Source organism: Plectrocnemia conspersa, unplaced genomic scaffold (assembly GCF_051122295.1).
Source record: "Plectrocnemia conspersa isolate PC_06_02 unplaced genomic scaffold, ASM5112229v1 ptg000011l, whole genome shotgun sequence".
Taxonomy (NCBI): domain Eukaryota; kingdom Metazoa; phylum Arthropoda; class Insecta; order Trichoptera; family Polycentropodidae; genus Plectrocnemia; species Plectrocnemia conspersa.
In genome coordinates this window covers 2,227,617-2,240,518 of record NW_028277175.1, presented here as the reverse complement: position 1 = coordinate 2,240,518, position 12,902 = coordinate 2,227,617, and the positions used below count along the sequence as shown (strand labels likewise).

At 30.3% G+C, this 12,902-nt stretch overlaps 1 protein-coding gene across 2 annotated transcripts in view; it reads right to left on the bottom strand.

The window, feature by feature from the left end:
• LOC148229123 (scavenger receptor class B member 1-like) overlaps positions 1-12,902 on the bottom strand; it is a 57,220-nt gene that overhangs the window by 22,262 nt on the left and 22,056 nt on the right. For both annotated transcript variants that reach the window (XM_088197449.1, XM_088197450.1), the window contains exons 4-5: positions 6,280-6,443; positions 6,049-6,193 (exon numbers count right to left, since the gene is read on the bottom strand). In XM_088197449.1, coding sequence (XP_088053575.1) covers positions 6,049-6,193; positions 6,280-6,443 — 309 coding nt within the window. The remainder of the gene's footprint in view (positions 1-6,048; positions 6,194-6,279; positions 6,444-12,902) is intronic.

Genomic DNA, 12,902 nt, shown 5'->3' with positions numbered 1-12,902 from the left:
GACCATATTCAAGTCAAAATCTACGTCAAAAGCAATAAGATCGTGCCGTCGCCATCGCAGCGTTTATAATAAGAATTTTTATTACAATATTACGACTTATGAGTGAGAATCAAATGAAGTAGGAGAGCGTAAAAAGCAATTATCCCTTCTCAGAAGTCAAAAATTCATGCCAAAAGCAATAGAGGCCGTTGCAGTGGAAACGCAGATTTCATATCAAAACTTTTTATTACCATAAAACGACTTACAATAAGTGAGAATCAAATGAAGCACATCTAAACCGAATTTAGACCAATAGAAGAGCGCAAAAAACAATTATCACTCTTCAGAAGTCAAAAGCAATAAAATCGTGCCGTCGCAGCGTTCATAATGATATTACGACCAACAATAAGTGAGAGTCAAATGAAGTACATATAAACCGAATTTCGACACATAGGAGAACGCAAAAAAAACAATTATTTCTTCTCAGAAGTCAAAAATTCGCGCCAAAAGCAATAGAATCGTTCCGTTGCGGTTGCAGTGGAAACACATCGTCCAAATTAAGACTTTCTATAAAAATATTACGACTTCAATTTAGCAAATTAAGTAGATACAAATCGAATTTTGACCAATAGGAGTGCGCAAAAAACAATTATCCCTCCTCAGAAGTCAAAAATTCACGTCAAAAGCAATAAAATCGTGGTGGTGCCGTCGCAGTGGAAACGCTTGTTACCGAACTGAAACATAACGACTAAGAGATTTAAAGCTTCCCGGCTTTATATAGAGACTGTAGTAATATTTTTTGTAAGGTTATGTGAACTGACATTAGACATAAAATTTAACGTTAGTTTGCGCCTAGTGTCATTTTTTGTTTTATTTCTTTTCAAATATAGTTTTTAAAGATAACATATAAACAGGAACGTAATTTTAAATTTTTACACAAGGGAGGGGAGGAGGGCAATTTAAAAAAAAAATATTTCATTAAATGACATGCATTTTTCTGACCAAATTCAAGTCAAAATCCACGTCAAAAGCAATAAGATCGTTCCGTCGCTATCGCAGCGTTGATATTAAAAAATTTTATAACAATATTACGACTTATGAGTGAGAATCAAATAAAGTAGGAGAGCGTAAAAAGCAATTGTCCCTTCTCAGAAGTCAAAAATTCATGCCAAAAGCAATAGAGGCCGTTGCAGTGAAAACGCAGATTTTATATCAAAACTTTTTATTACCATAAAACGACTTACATTAAGTGAGAATCAAATGAAGCACATTTAAACCGAATTTAGACCAATAGAAAAGCGCAAAAAACAATTATTACTCTTCAGAAGTCAAAAGCAATAAAATCGTGCCGTCGCAGCGTTCATAATGATATTACGACTAACAATAAGTGAGAGTCAAATAAAGTACATATAAACCGAATTTCGACACATAGGAGAGCGCAAAAAAACAAAGTCAAAAATTCACGCCAAAAGCAATAGAATCGTTCCGTCGCGGTTGCAGTGGAAACACATCGTTCAAATTAAGACTTTCTATAAAAATATTACGACTTCAATTTATCAAATTAAGTACATACAAATCGAATTTTGACCAATAGGAATGCGCAAAAAACAATTATCCCTTCTCAGAAGTCAAAAATCCACGTCAAAAGCAATAAAATCGCGGTGGCGCCGTCGAAGTGGAAACGCTCGTTACCGAGCGTTTCCACTGCGACGGCGCCACCGCGATTTTATTGCTTTTGACGTGAATTTTTGACTTCTGAGAAGTGATAATTGTTTTTGCGCCCTCCTATTGACCAAAATTTGATTTAAACACACTTTGATCAATACTCAATACCTAAATAATTATATTTTATGGACTTAATTAAGCAACGCTACAAATTTTTCACTTTAAAACAATATTAAGCTCATGAAATTTTAATTTGTTAATATATCTATTAAAATATTAGACTGCAAAGTTGTACAGGGTCTCCACTGCTATCGGTGATCGTATTTGAGAATAGGTACCGTAAGCATCGTTGGTTGTTATTGGTGATCCATTGTATAATTTTTCACATATAATTATTTCGTTTAAAATTTAGTGACCGGATTTTGAATGACGCAAACGAAAATTTCACACCGCGAAAATTCTGAACATATGTGAAAAACTAAATTGACTTTCATGAACCATTACTAACAGGAATATAATTACACTATAACTAGATGCAAAAGCAGCGGCAAGTTCTGACTTCTGTCGTCAGCGTATTTAAATATACGTCTATTAAACGGTATACATTAACAGTTTCAAAAGCACATGAATAAAAAACGGGATTTTATACGGAGAAAGGCACTAAAAGTTTGGTGCATAATGCACGTCACCTTCGAACAGGTATCAAGCATCTCCAGATTACACATTCCATAGAATGACGACGTTGCAAAATTTTTTGATTCATTAATATTTATTTATTCAAATTAAATTAAGACTTAGATTGATTAGATTTTCATATAGCATTATATATGAAATATTTTCTTTGTTATAATTTGATAATTCTCTGCTCTTTCGCATCGTTTATATTACATATGTTCTTTAGAAAAGCCTATCTAAAATTACACAATCTCTTCTGCATTTAATAACTTGCAGCTAGTCCATGCTATTTGTATAACACGGAAATATTAAGCACCACTGCAACGTTTGATAAACGAGCAATGGTTTATGTATTCGTAATTTTGACCCAAAATCGACTCTGAAAGATAGTGAAATATGGTAATTTTTAGCATATTTAAATACAATTAACATAAACTAAATTCAATGAAAGTATCTGAATGATATTGGCATTGTATAAACGCCATTGGCATCAAGGGAAATTGGTCTGCGACCATGAAGCAAGTTTTGGCCCTTTACATACAAAAAGGTCGTTCACTTCTGACTCTCGGTTGAACTGCAAATGTATTCTGAGAGTATTGAAAAAACAAAAAAATACATCTAAGGACATTCTCTAGTTATTTTCAATGAATTATGGCATATTTTTACATGAAGAATTAATATATTTGGGATAGCTATATCACACTTTGCAGTCAGATTGGTCATTGCCAACTACGTCGCTCTGTATATTATACACAATCTGTATTTCTTGGCAGTCTCTTGACAGTACTGTATCACTTCCGCTTAATTACTAGCAATTATCAGAATGGTCAGTGAGATTGCAGACCTACAATGCCAAGGTCGTGGTCAATCGAGCTGGCATGCACTCGAGCCAAGGTGCACGGGTTCACATCCGTTCGAAATATCCTCAGTTATACGTAATAAAAATAATATTACTAAATTCAGGTATCATAATATTATAAATACAGATAATAAAAAATCCTAGATCCGGGGTCTAGGTGATGAGGTATTTAAAATTGTTCCGGTACAGCAGATGACAATAATTATTATTGTCTTCTCTTGTAATTCTGCTTCAATTAACCACTTGAAACTGATTGTCGTAATTTGTTACGAGAAGGTGTATGTTGAATGATTAAGGTTAAAGTAACGAAGGAGTATTTACTAAATAATTATTGTATCAATCATTGAAATTATGTCAATCTTAATATACGATAAAAACATTATACCATAATATAGATATTTTTTATCAGGTTTCATAAAATGTATTTACAATTATTATATGATTGACAGCAAATAGTTTTTATAAAAAAAATACACAAAAAGACGTGCAATTGTAATATATTAAATTATATTATACACCAATATGACCATTGCATTATTATTATTTTAAAATTAAATTAAATTTTCATAAAAATATTTTATGTATTATATAAAACAAGATTATTCAGTTAAAACACATTAAATACAGTGTTCATAATTAAAAAAAAACACATGTTAAACAGTGTATTGACAGTAACGTATTTATTTAAACTTTTACTTAAGTATGTCTCTAATATTAAATTAAATAAATAGTTAAAAAAAAGCATTATTTTATCCTTTGTGTCTCATGATTAACAAATATAAATATTTAAAAAATCAATCGTCACTGAACTAATACAATATTTCGAGTCATATTTTTATTATAATATAATATATTACATTCTGTCATAAAATGTCGGCCATCTTACGCACATGTATCAATTCCCAACTTATCTTAAAAGTATTCTAAAGTTTTGCCATTCAATTTTTTTTATATATATATTTTATTATCGTTACTGATTTTACAATTATTAATACAAAAAATGTTATTAAGAAAATGCATTAAAATATTGATCAATAAAAAAATGTTAAAATTATTTTAAAAATAAAATTTTTCTCTTACTTATTGCAAATAAAATGAACTAAACTTAAAATACAATAATTTTAGTATTGGCATTAAACAGAAAAATAAGCATATACTTATACTGTGTAATTATGCACCAGATGTTTTAAAGAAAACATTGAGTAAACACAATATAGTATTGTTGTTACATCAAAAAAATTTAAAAGCCAATTTATTTTTTTCTTTCTAAGCCTCTAAATACTGTTTTAATTGTCCGATAGTGCACGCCTTTAAATAGCACCATTTACTGATATTGCTACTTTTTTAATTTTCTTCACATTAACAGTTGCAAATATTGAAAAAAATGGATCGGTGCCAAAATAACTGTACTAAAACAACTACTATAAATTCTGGATTATACGTTTCATATGATATCGACTCTTATCGATCTCTATGAACACTTAAACGGAAGCTTATGAACAAAGCCACTAAAAGAACAGTGCATATTTTCGCCAAACGCCCCGGATCACAAATTACATAGAATGATGACGTTGCAAAATGTTTACGATACACAGTTATATCATAAATCTAATATGATATGTTTTGGACAATAGCAAAAAATCTGATTCCACCCGAATAATCGATATTGGTCAAAGAATCGAGGATAAGATTATATTTTTTTAAGAATACTGCGGTATTGAATGATTTATTTCAGATGCTTTACCAACAACTATCAATTCGCTTTCGACTTATACGAATTAATGACAGATTAGCTGAACTCACACTAAGCGAAGCTACACTGAATCGACCGAGATGATCTTATAACGGCAAGGAAAACACTACTTTTCTTTGACAATCCAACCAAACCTAGCTCATACAGTCACCCAAATAAAAACTTTGTGGTTATAAAAAAATATCGCGTGCTCTTTTTTAATACTGTAATTTAAAAATCATATTTATGAGTGAAAAAAATTGGTTTGAATAGGAATTTTTTCAAATGAATACGCGATTTTGGTGATATTTGAAGCAACAAATTTTATATGATTTCAAAAATCTTTTGTAATTAAAATATGAAAATTGACTGTTTTTGACAAGAAATAGGCGAAATCTCAACATTGCAATACAAAAAAAAATTCGTCCTCATCTCCCGCTTTTAACAAATAAAGGTTGCTAAATTAAGATTCTCGTCTCTCGCAAAGAAAACTATAAAAAATAGATTTAAATACTATTATTAGATGATCGTCGATAAAATATGACATCATAGTTTTTAATAACTCAACACATTGTTGAACAATAAACAACAATAAAAAATTATAACCAAGTTATTTTATAAATTATATACATAGTACATATGTTTTTAATAGTAAAACATATAGTTTTATTCAATATAACGATTGGTTAATAATGTACCACAATGCTATAAATTAAACCTAATTATATAATTAATTGCTTTAGACTTCTGTCGCAATTCTATGCGGAAATTCAAACGAGTAAACATAATCATCGATTTTATATGCCTTTTTCATTACATGACCCTGATAAACTATTATATTTTACTCGTGATCGATATATCATAGATAAAATAATTAATAAATATTCTACAATTTATAAAAAATAATATTACGTGTAAATAAACAAGTATTACGATACTAGAAAGTACATGGCACCACATGTTCTTAACTGTCCATTTTTAGAATAAAAACTTAACTAGTAACAATTATCTTTATTTTTCACCGATTAAAAAGTATGTAATCGCCGGAATGTGGCAGCAACTTTCATGACTAATATAGAAGTTACTGTCCTTTAAAAGCCAGTTACGACACGCAGTTAAGGATCGTTTATTCACTCACCAGATAGGCTATGTTCGGCATGATGACTATGTCATGTTCGGTCCTTGGGTAAGACAGCTGAGGTTGCCATTCCAGCGGATGAAGAGGAATCGTGGTGAGAGTGCCGTTGTCATTGAAGCTGACGTTGCCGTGCTGCAAATTCTCCCTGAAAAGTTGACAAATGAAAGGTCAAGAAGGCGAAAAGAAAATGAAGGTCTACCACAGCGACGAGATAATTAAACAAAAACTTACTTGTATATGTAGGGTCCCACTTGTTCCACTTTAATCTTCTTGTCAACTCCGCTCATGAACTCTTCAGAGTTGGTTACGTTAAAGAGGTAGACTTGGAGGTATAGGTTGACTTCGGGCTTTCGCCATAGCTCGTATATTTCGCCTCCTTCGCCGAATATGTTCTTCTGCTCATCAAGAGAGACATTAGTAATAGGTATGATAAATTTGTAATTAATACTTATTTTAATTTAAAAATATATTTAATATTATTTTATTATACAATACATATTAAACTAATTTCTAATACTAATACAAGTATCTATACTTTATTCGTAATTTTTATAAGAAATGTAATGCCGTTAGCAAAAGGATTTTGTATATTTCAAAAAAGAGATTCGTCCTGCAGAGACCACAATGATTAGGTAGATTTCTGTGTATAAAAATGTATATCGATATTTTATTTTTTAATTATCAAAATTTAATTAAAATATTTTTTTGAGTAGTAAATACAGTAAATTATAATATATTTTGACCTCTCTCTCTAATTATTATTTTAATAAAATTTTCTCTAATTTTTTTTAAAAAAAAAATTTATCTAAATAAATCTGATCAAGACCAAATCTAAAATCTAAAATATTTTTTTATGAGAATTTTCCTAGGTAATATAATCGACTTATCAAGATTCATAAAACACAAAAGTGTATAAACTATAAAGTAATAATAAACTTCAAAACTTAATTTACTTTATTACGTTGTCTATTTAATAATCAATGATAGTTATTTTTATTGTGCATACTGTAATTTTTATTTTTCTGCTTTGCTTTATGTTATGGGTATACGGAAGAAAACATTATTTTGCTCTCCTATATTTTTATCTTTAAAACTTTAATATATTCATTTATTTACAATATACTTTTAAGTTAAACATATAAGACATTATTAAATATTTTATTCCCCAGACTTTTCTTACTAAAATTATGGTATTTTTTAATATTTTAAATGAAAGCCATTTTGAAACAAGATGGCAGATACCGGTGGGTCAATAACGTGGTTGAGATATTATTAAGATATTTTTATCAAAAATATTTTTATCTTGTTTACAGTGAAATTTCAGTATAGCGAAGCTCACGGTCCCGAAGAAAAAAATTCGTTATACTGAAAATTCTTTATATTGAATGTAAGGAAGATGATATATTTTTTAAAATTTTAATTAACAATTACTATAGCATCAAAATCACTTCTTACAAGATTGACAGATACAATAAAAATTGTTAAAAAAAGTTTAAGGGTCGTCGAAACACCTTGAATGTCGCTCGTGCACACATTCGGCACACGCCTAGTCAAGGATGAACTAAATTCAGAGAAATATTATGTAAAGTTGTAACGTCATTCTTTAATTCGGAACAAAATATTTCGTTATACTGAGTCTTCGTTACAATGAAAACATTTTGTATGAAAGTTTTTTGGGGACAAATTGAAGATTCGTTATACTGAGAATTTAATTACAATATTTCGGTATTCGTTACAAAGATATTTCACCGTCATATACATGCATATGAACATATTAAATGTGATTGTTAAAAAAATAAGTACCGAAACGCTTTCCCCCTTTAGGGTTAACGATGAGATTTGAGTTTATGTAATCCGGAGACGATTATCCTATTTATTTTGTTTGTTGCGTTGCAATACATTGTATAATGTGCTGTTTAAAATTCAGTGACTTTTTTATTAAACAAGATGTGTATGCATACATAAGTATATATATTTTTTTGCTTTTCGACTATCTTCATGATATGTGATTGAAATCGTATTTAATACTTCTGAGATATATTAAATTTCATTAGACCTAGATTATATGTTTTTAATGACAAGTATTTGCAATCTAATTTTTTTACCACATTAACCTTTCACAAAACAAGCTGTTGAATGAATCTTAAACAAGAAGATATAAATAATGCAACATGATAGGCATAAGCCTGATGCGCTACAACGAAGTAAACACAATCAACAACCACAAAGTAGATAGTGAGATACCATACTGAAATCAGCGACATCTATTTAATAATTATAATTTTTATTACAACTAAATATACGTTGCAATGCTATGTATTTTAAATATTTATTATGATATTCATCCGTAAAATAATTAATAATTATAATCGATTGTAAATAAAACTTCTATGGAATTAAAACACAATTAACAACTATTAAGTAAGCGGTAAAACACCAGGCTGAAATAAAAAATTGTGAATCTTTTTTATTAATTTTAAAATATGCATAACCTAGCACGAAATTCTACTGTGAGCGGTGGCGTAGGTATGGGGGGGGCGAGCCGCCCCGGGCGGCACTTGCTTGGGAGCGGCATATTCGCGATGGAATCATCTAGTGTGGTTCTTAACCCTGAATAAACTAAAATGTATACCCTGCAAAAAAATGTATGGGGGTGGCGGAAATTTTAAGGATTGCCCCGGGCGGCACATACCATAGCTACGCCACCGACTGTGAGATTATAAAAATGTAAGTATGAGATTCGAACCCAGGTATTTCGTACTGATTAGCTATGTATAATATATGCCAATTCCGATGATTATTGTAAATGTTATAACAAATAAATGGGGTAATGCAAAATAAAAAATATGGGAAAATGTCTCATTTGATGCTATACGCAAATTGTTAACGATTCACACAATTCTTATATTGCAATTAATAATCAAGAGTTCATTATGTCACACACGTCAGAATTTATGTAAGTTACAAGATTACTAGCATTCAGGAGCGTTGCATAACAATATAATTTTCCACAGGCACAATTAATGTTTTCCCATTGATTTTATTACATTCTTTGTCGTTTAGGAAAAAATACGTTAACTCTAAATTGCGCTATTATAAAATACGTGAATAAACAATGCATTACTCGGTGATATAATTCCGCTATTGCGAATATCACACGCGTCTAATGGAACTGCCATAAAAAACGAATAATTGCCAGAGTGCAAAAGTGCAGCGAGAATGACGCTGCACGATGCACTACTAATTTATTTTAATAATGTATCTATTTAATACTGTTATGTAAAGAAGTCGCATTATATTATGGCATGCGGTAGAGAATGAAATGAAATACTGAAGGGGGCCTTGAACTAGTGACACGTTATAAATGCGCGTTCGTTATTTATTCGTTGAAGATCATTACGCGGTGGAAAAGATTTAGAGATGCGTAATAATTATATATCTCTGTGGGGGTTTCAACCATCTGCATAATTGTTTTCTACCCCTTAACGACTTGATTAACAATCGCAGGAGAGACCATCTAGATAGGGGTAAATAAATTTCGTGAGTGTGTCCAAAAAGCGATGCAATTGGCCCGCCAACATCCTCATCTGTCACAGAGAGATAGACGCATGCAAACAAAAAAGAAAACACAGAAGTACTAGGAGAGACAGCATGAGACAACACTTCAGCAAAGACTTTCTGACTTCAAAGACCTGCCATTTCAACTCCACGACCCAATAAAAGCATCTACATTTTTCTATATATGTAGTAATTTATATATAATTATAAAAAAAATCTTAAGCGCCAAAGTCATCCCTTCAGTCTCAAAATCCTAAATTAAAAACACGGTTGTATCAATCAAATTAACTATGTCTTAATTATTATTAAATATTTATCATATTGTGGATAGCAACAACGGTTGAAATGAAAGAGTACATAAACATAGACCAAAATGTCTACGTGTAACGATTGTATTATTTCTATATCCTGTATATTTCAATTAGCTTCTCTAATTTTCCTCTAGCTCGGTGGCCAATTAGTGCCACAGTGCTAAAACTTAACTATTTTATTAACACGAATCTGTTTTGTACCGTCTTTTAACGATCCAAGGGTTAAAAGCTTGACGTTGTCAAACAAATAATTTGCTTTGCTTAGAATGTGCATTTGCGCAAATTGATTTCGCACACGAACTCTTCAAATGTTTAGCCTTCCATTGTGTAGAGTTTGTGATATAGTATATATTTAGAAAAATAGAGGTAAATGTAAAATAAGTTGTGTGTTATATTTTTTAAGTGATAATCAATTTAGAAACATCAAATTGTCACGCATAAAAAACTAGTTTAATGTGAGAATGAATGCAAATTAAATTAAGTGGCAAAAAAACCGGCGTCGAATTGTCTATGAGGGTCATAGACAGGGAGGCGCGGAATTGGGGTTATATATCGTCATATTAAGTCATTGACATCGATTTAATCAGGGCTGACAACATTGACATAAATAGATTCGTGAGTCATCAAGAGTTTCGGCTAAGCGGGAGATGCGAAATATAATGGATATTGTAAAGAAAATGCCTATAAAAGAAAAATCATTCTATAAGTTAATCAGTTCTTAACACTTTCCATGCCATGCACACTATATGATGGGCTGCCTAGTCGAGTCACCAGCGTGAAGCACGTCTTATGATAAGCTTGTAAAACCGCAAGTTTTTTAGCGAAACTAAAGCAAGATAGTTTGACTTATAACAACATAACAGTGAAACAATATTTTTTTATTGTAAAGTAAAGCATTAAAGCATTTAAAAAGGACGTTAAAATAAAATTATAAAAAAACCTTTTTTCATCAATTTATTATTGATTAAAAAGTGCTAATTTATTCATGATTATTTTAAATATCTCAGCTTTCTGATCCGACATATTGTTTTAAATATAATTTAGTTTAGAAATCGCATGAAAAAAAGTAGAAGTCAAAAATATTTTTTTAAATAAGTTGAAATTAATAAAATTAAGATTTTTTTGTAAAATATTGAAATGTATGCAGATGGTCGTTTGAAAATTATATAAATTTAAATTTTAAAAATAATTTAGTTTTAGGTATGGACTGGAGACGAGTGGGCGAGCGCGTTGATGTAAAATCTGCTCCCTCTGCTTTTTATGAGGTGCTATATTGTGCATTCGATCAGTGTTTTACTCGAAAGTGTTTGACGTGACATATATAATATGATTTTGCGTTAAAATGATTTAATTTCTATAAATAAAGTATGTTTTCCATAATATATGGAAGAGATCGGGACATTCGTCTGCCCTCGAGGAATTTCGGTCATATAGAGTGAGCGTTAAGTGTTTAATGATTTCCTGTCATCTCAATTATTACGAAAGTTGACAAAAACAAATTAATAATGATCATAAAGCGTTCTGGAAAGTCATTAACCCTAAACGCGCTGCTAATTTAACGCTGAAAGTGATGAACTTTGGACGGTTCACAAAATATTTCTGATAGATACACGCAATATTTAAAAAATTTTTTTGAACATTTTAAATACATAATTTTATCAAATTTATTATATTATATGTACATATTTAAAATGTATAAAAATTCGATCCATATCGGTGTTTGTTTTGTGCGAATTACCATATTAATTAAATTACTAAAAATAAATTAAGCGCGATAAAATTGTTGCACTGATTGAAATAAAATATTTGCATCTTGAAACAACAAATACAAAAACTTCATAAAAATTTGAAACGCACGCTTGTTTTTGATAAGGGTGGGTTTTTCAACATTTTTTTCTGTGCAAAAAACGAATTCTGCGAATTTCGGTCATAGTAGACACGGCCGATAAAAATTATATTTACAAATATTTTTGAAGGCGTAAGAACATTTGTATTGTTGAGAAAGAGCGTCTCATTGTCTCACATTTCAAAACAAAAAACAGATGCATTAAAGTGCATGATAGAAAAGACAATAGAATAAATAAAAATCTACTACGAAATTTTTTTTGATGTTGCTCTGGCGTTTGACAAAGTGTGGCACGATGGAATTTTTCATACAATTCAAAAAATGTTACCCGCTTAATTTCATAAAATTATTAAGCCTTGCCTTTCAGATAAACATTTTAGATGGCAATTTTGAGAATAAGAAAATTAGCTGGAGTCCCGCATGGAAGCGTATTAGGTCCTTTACTCCATTTGCAGACGATACTGCAATATTAGCTGTTTGTGTTATATTAATATCAAATTGAATCACTTAATCTCCGAGATTTATAGGTGCACCTTAAAGTGAAGAGTAAGTCAATCAATCAATGGACAAATTATTTTTTCTCCAATCTAGGAATGACACAAGATGAACATAGGAAAGAACAAGTAAAAAAGAGCAATACTAAGTTTAAAATTCAAACAATTGTATTAGCTAATGGGAAGAAACTCATGGCTTATAATATAAAACAAGTTAATGTAATACAGACAGGTTCTGAAACCCGTTTGTACCTAGGGTATCCAACTTTGGGTCTGAGTACCAAGCCGTTAAATCGAGAGATTATACAAAGGTTCTATAATAATGCACATAACGCTAGAGATAAAGACAATACCATAAGTCATCAAGAAATTTGTCTTTTTATATTAACAAAGGTTAAAAGATCACGTCAATGTTGAGGTCGTTCATCTTTGTAACATGAAAGATCTTATTAAAATACTAAAAAAACTAAACAACGCGAATGTTGAGCCAAATGACAAATGACAAAGAAAATAAGTCAAGTAATGCAAATGTACTTGAACAATTTACTTTAAATAATTAATTTAAGTTAGAAAAATATTTCTTATTATCAGTATATTGATGATTTCAATTATTAATGCCTAAGAAAAGATGTACTAAAATAGTTT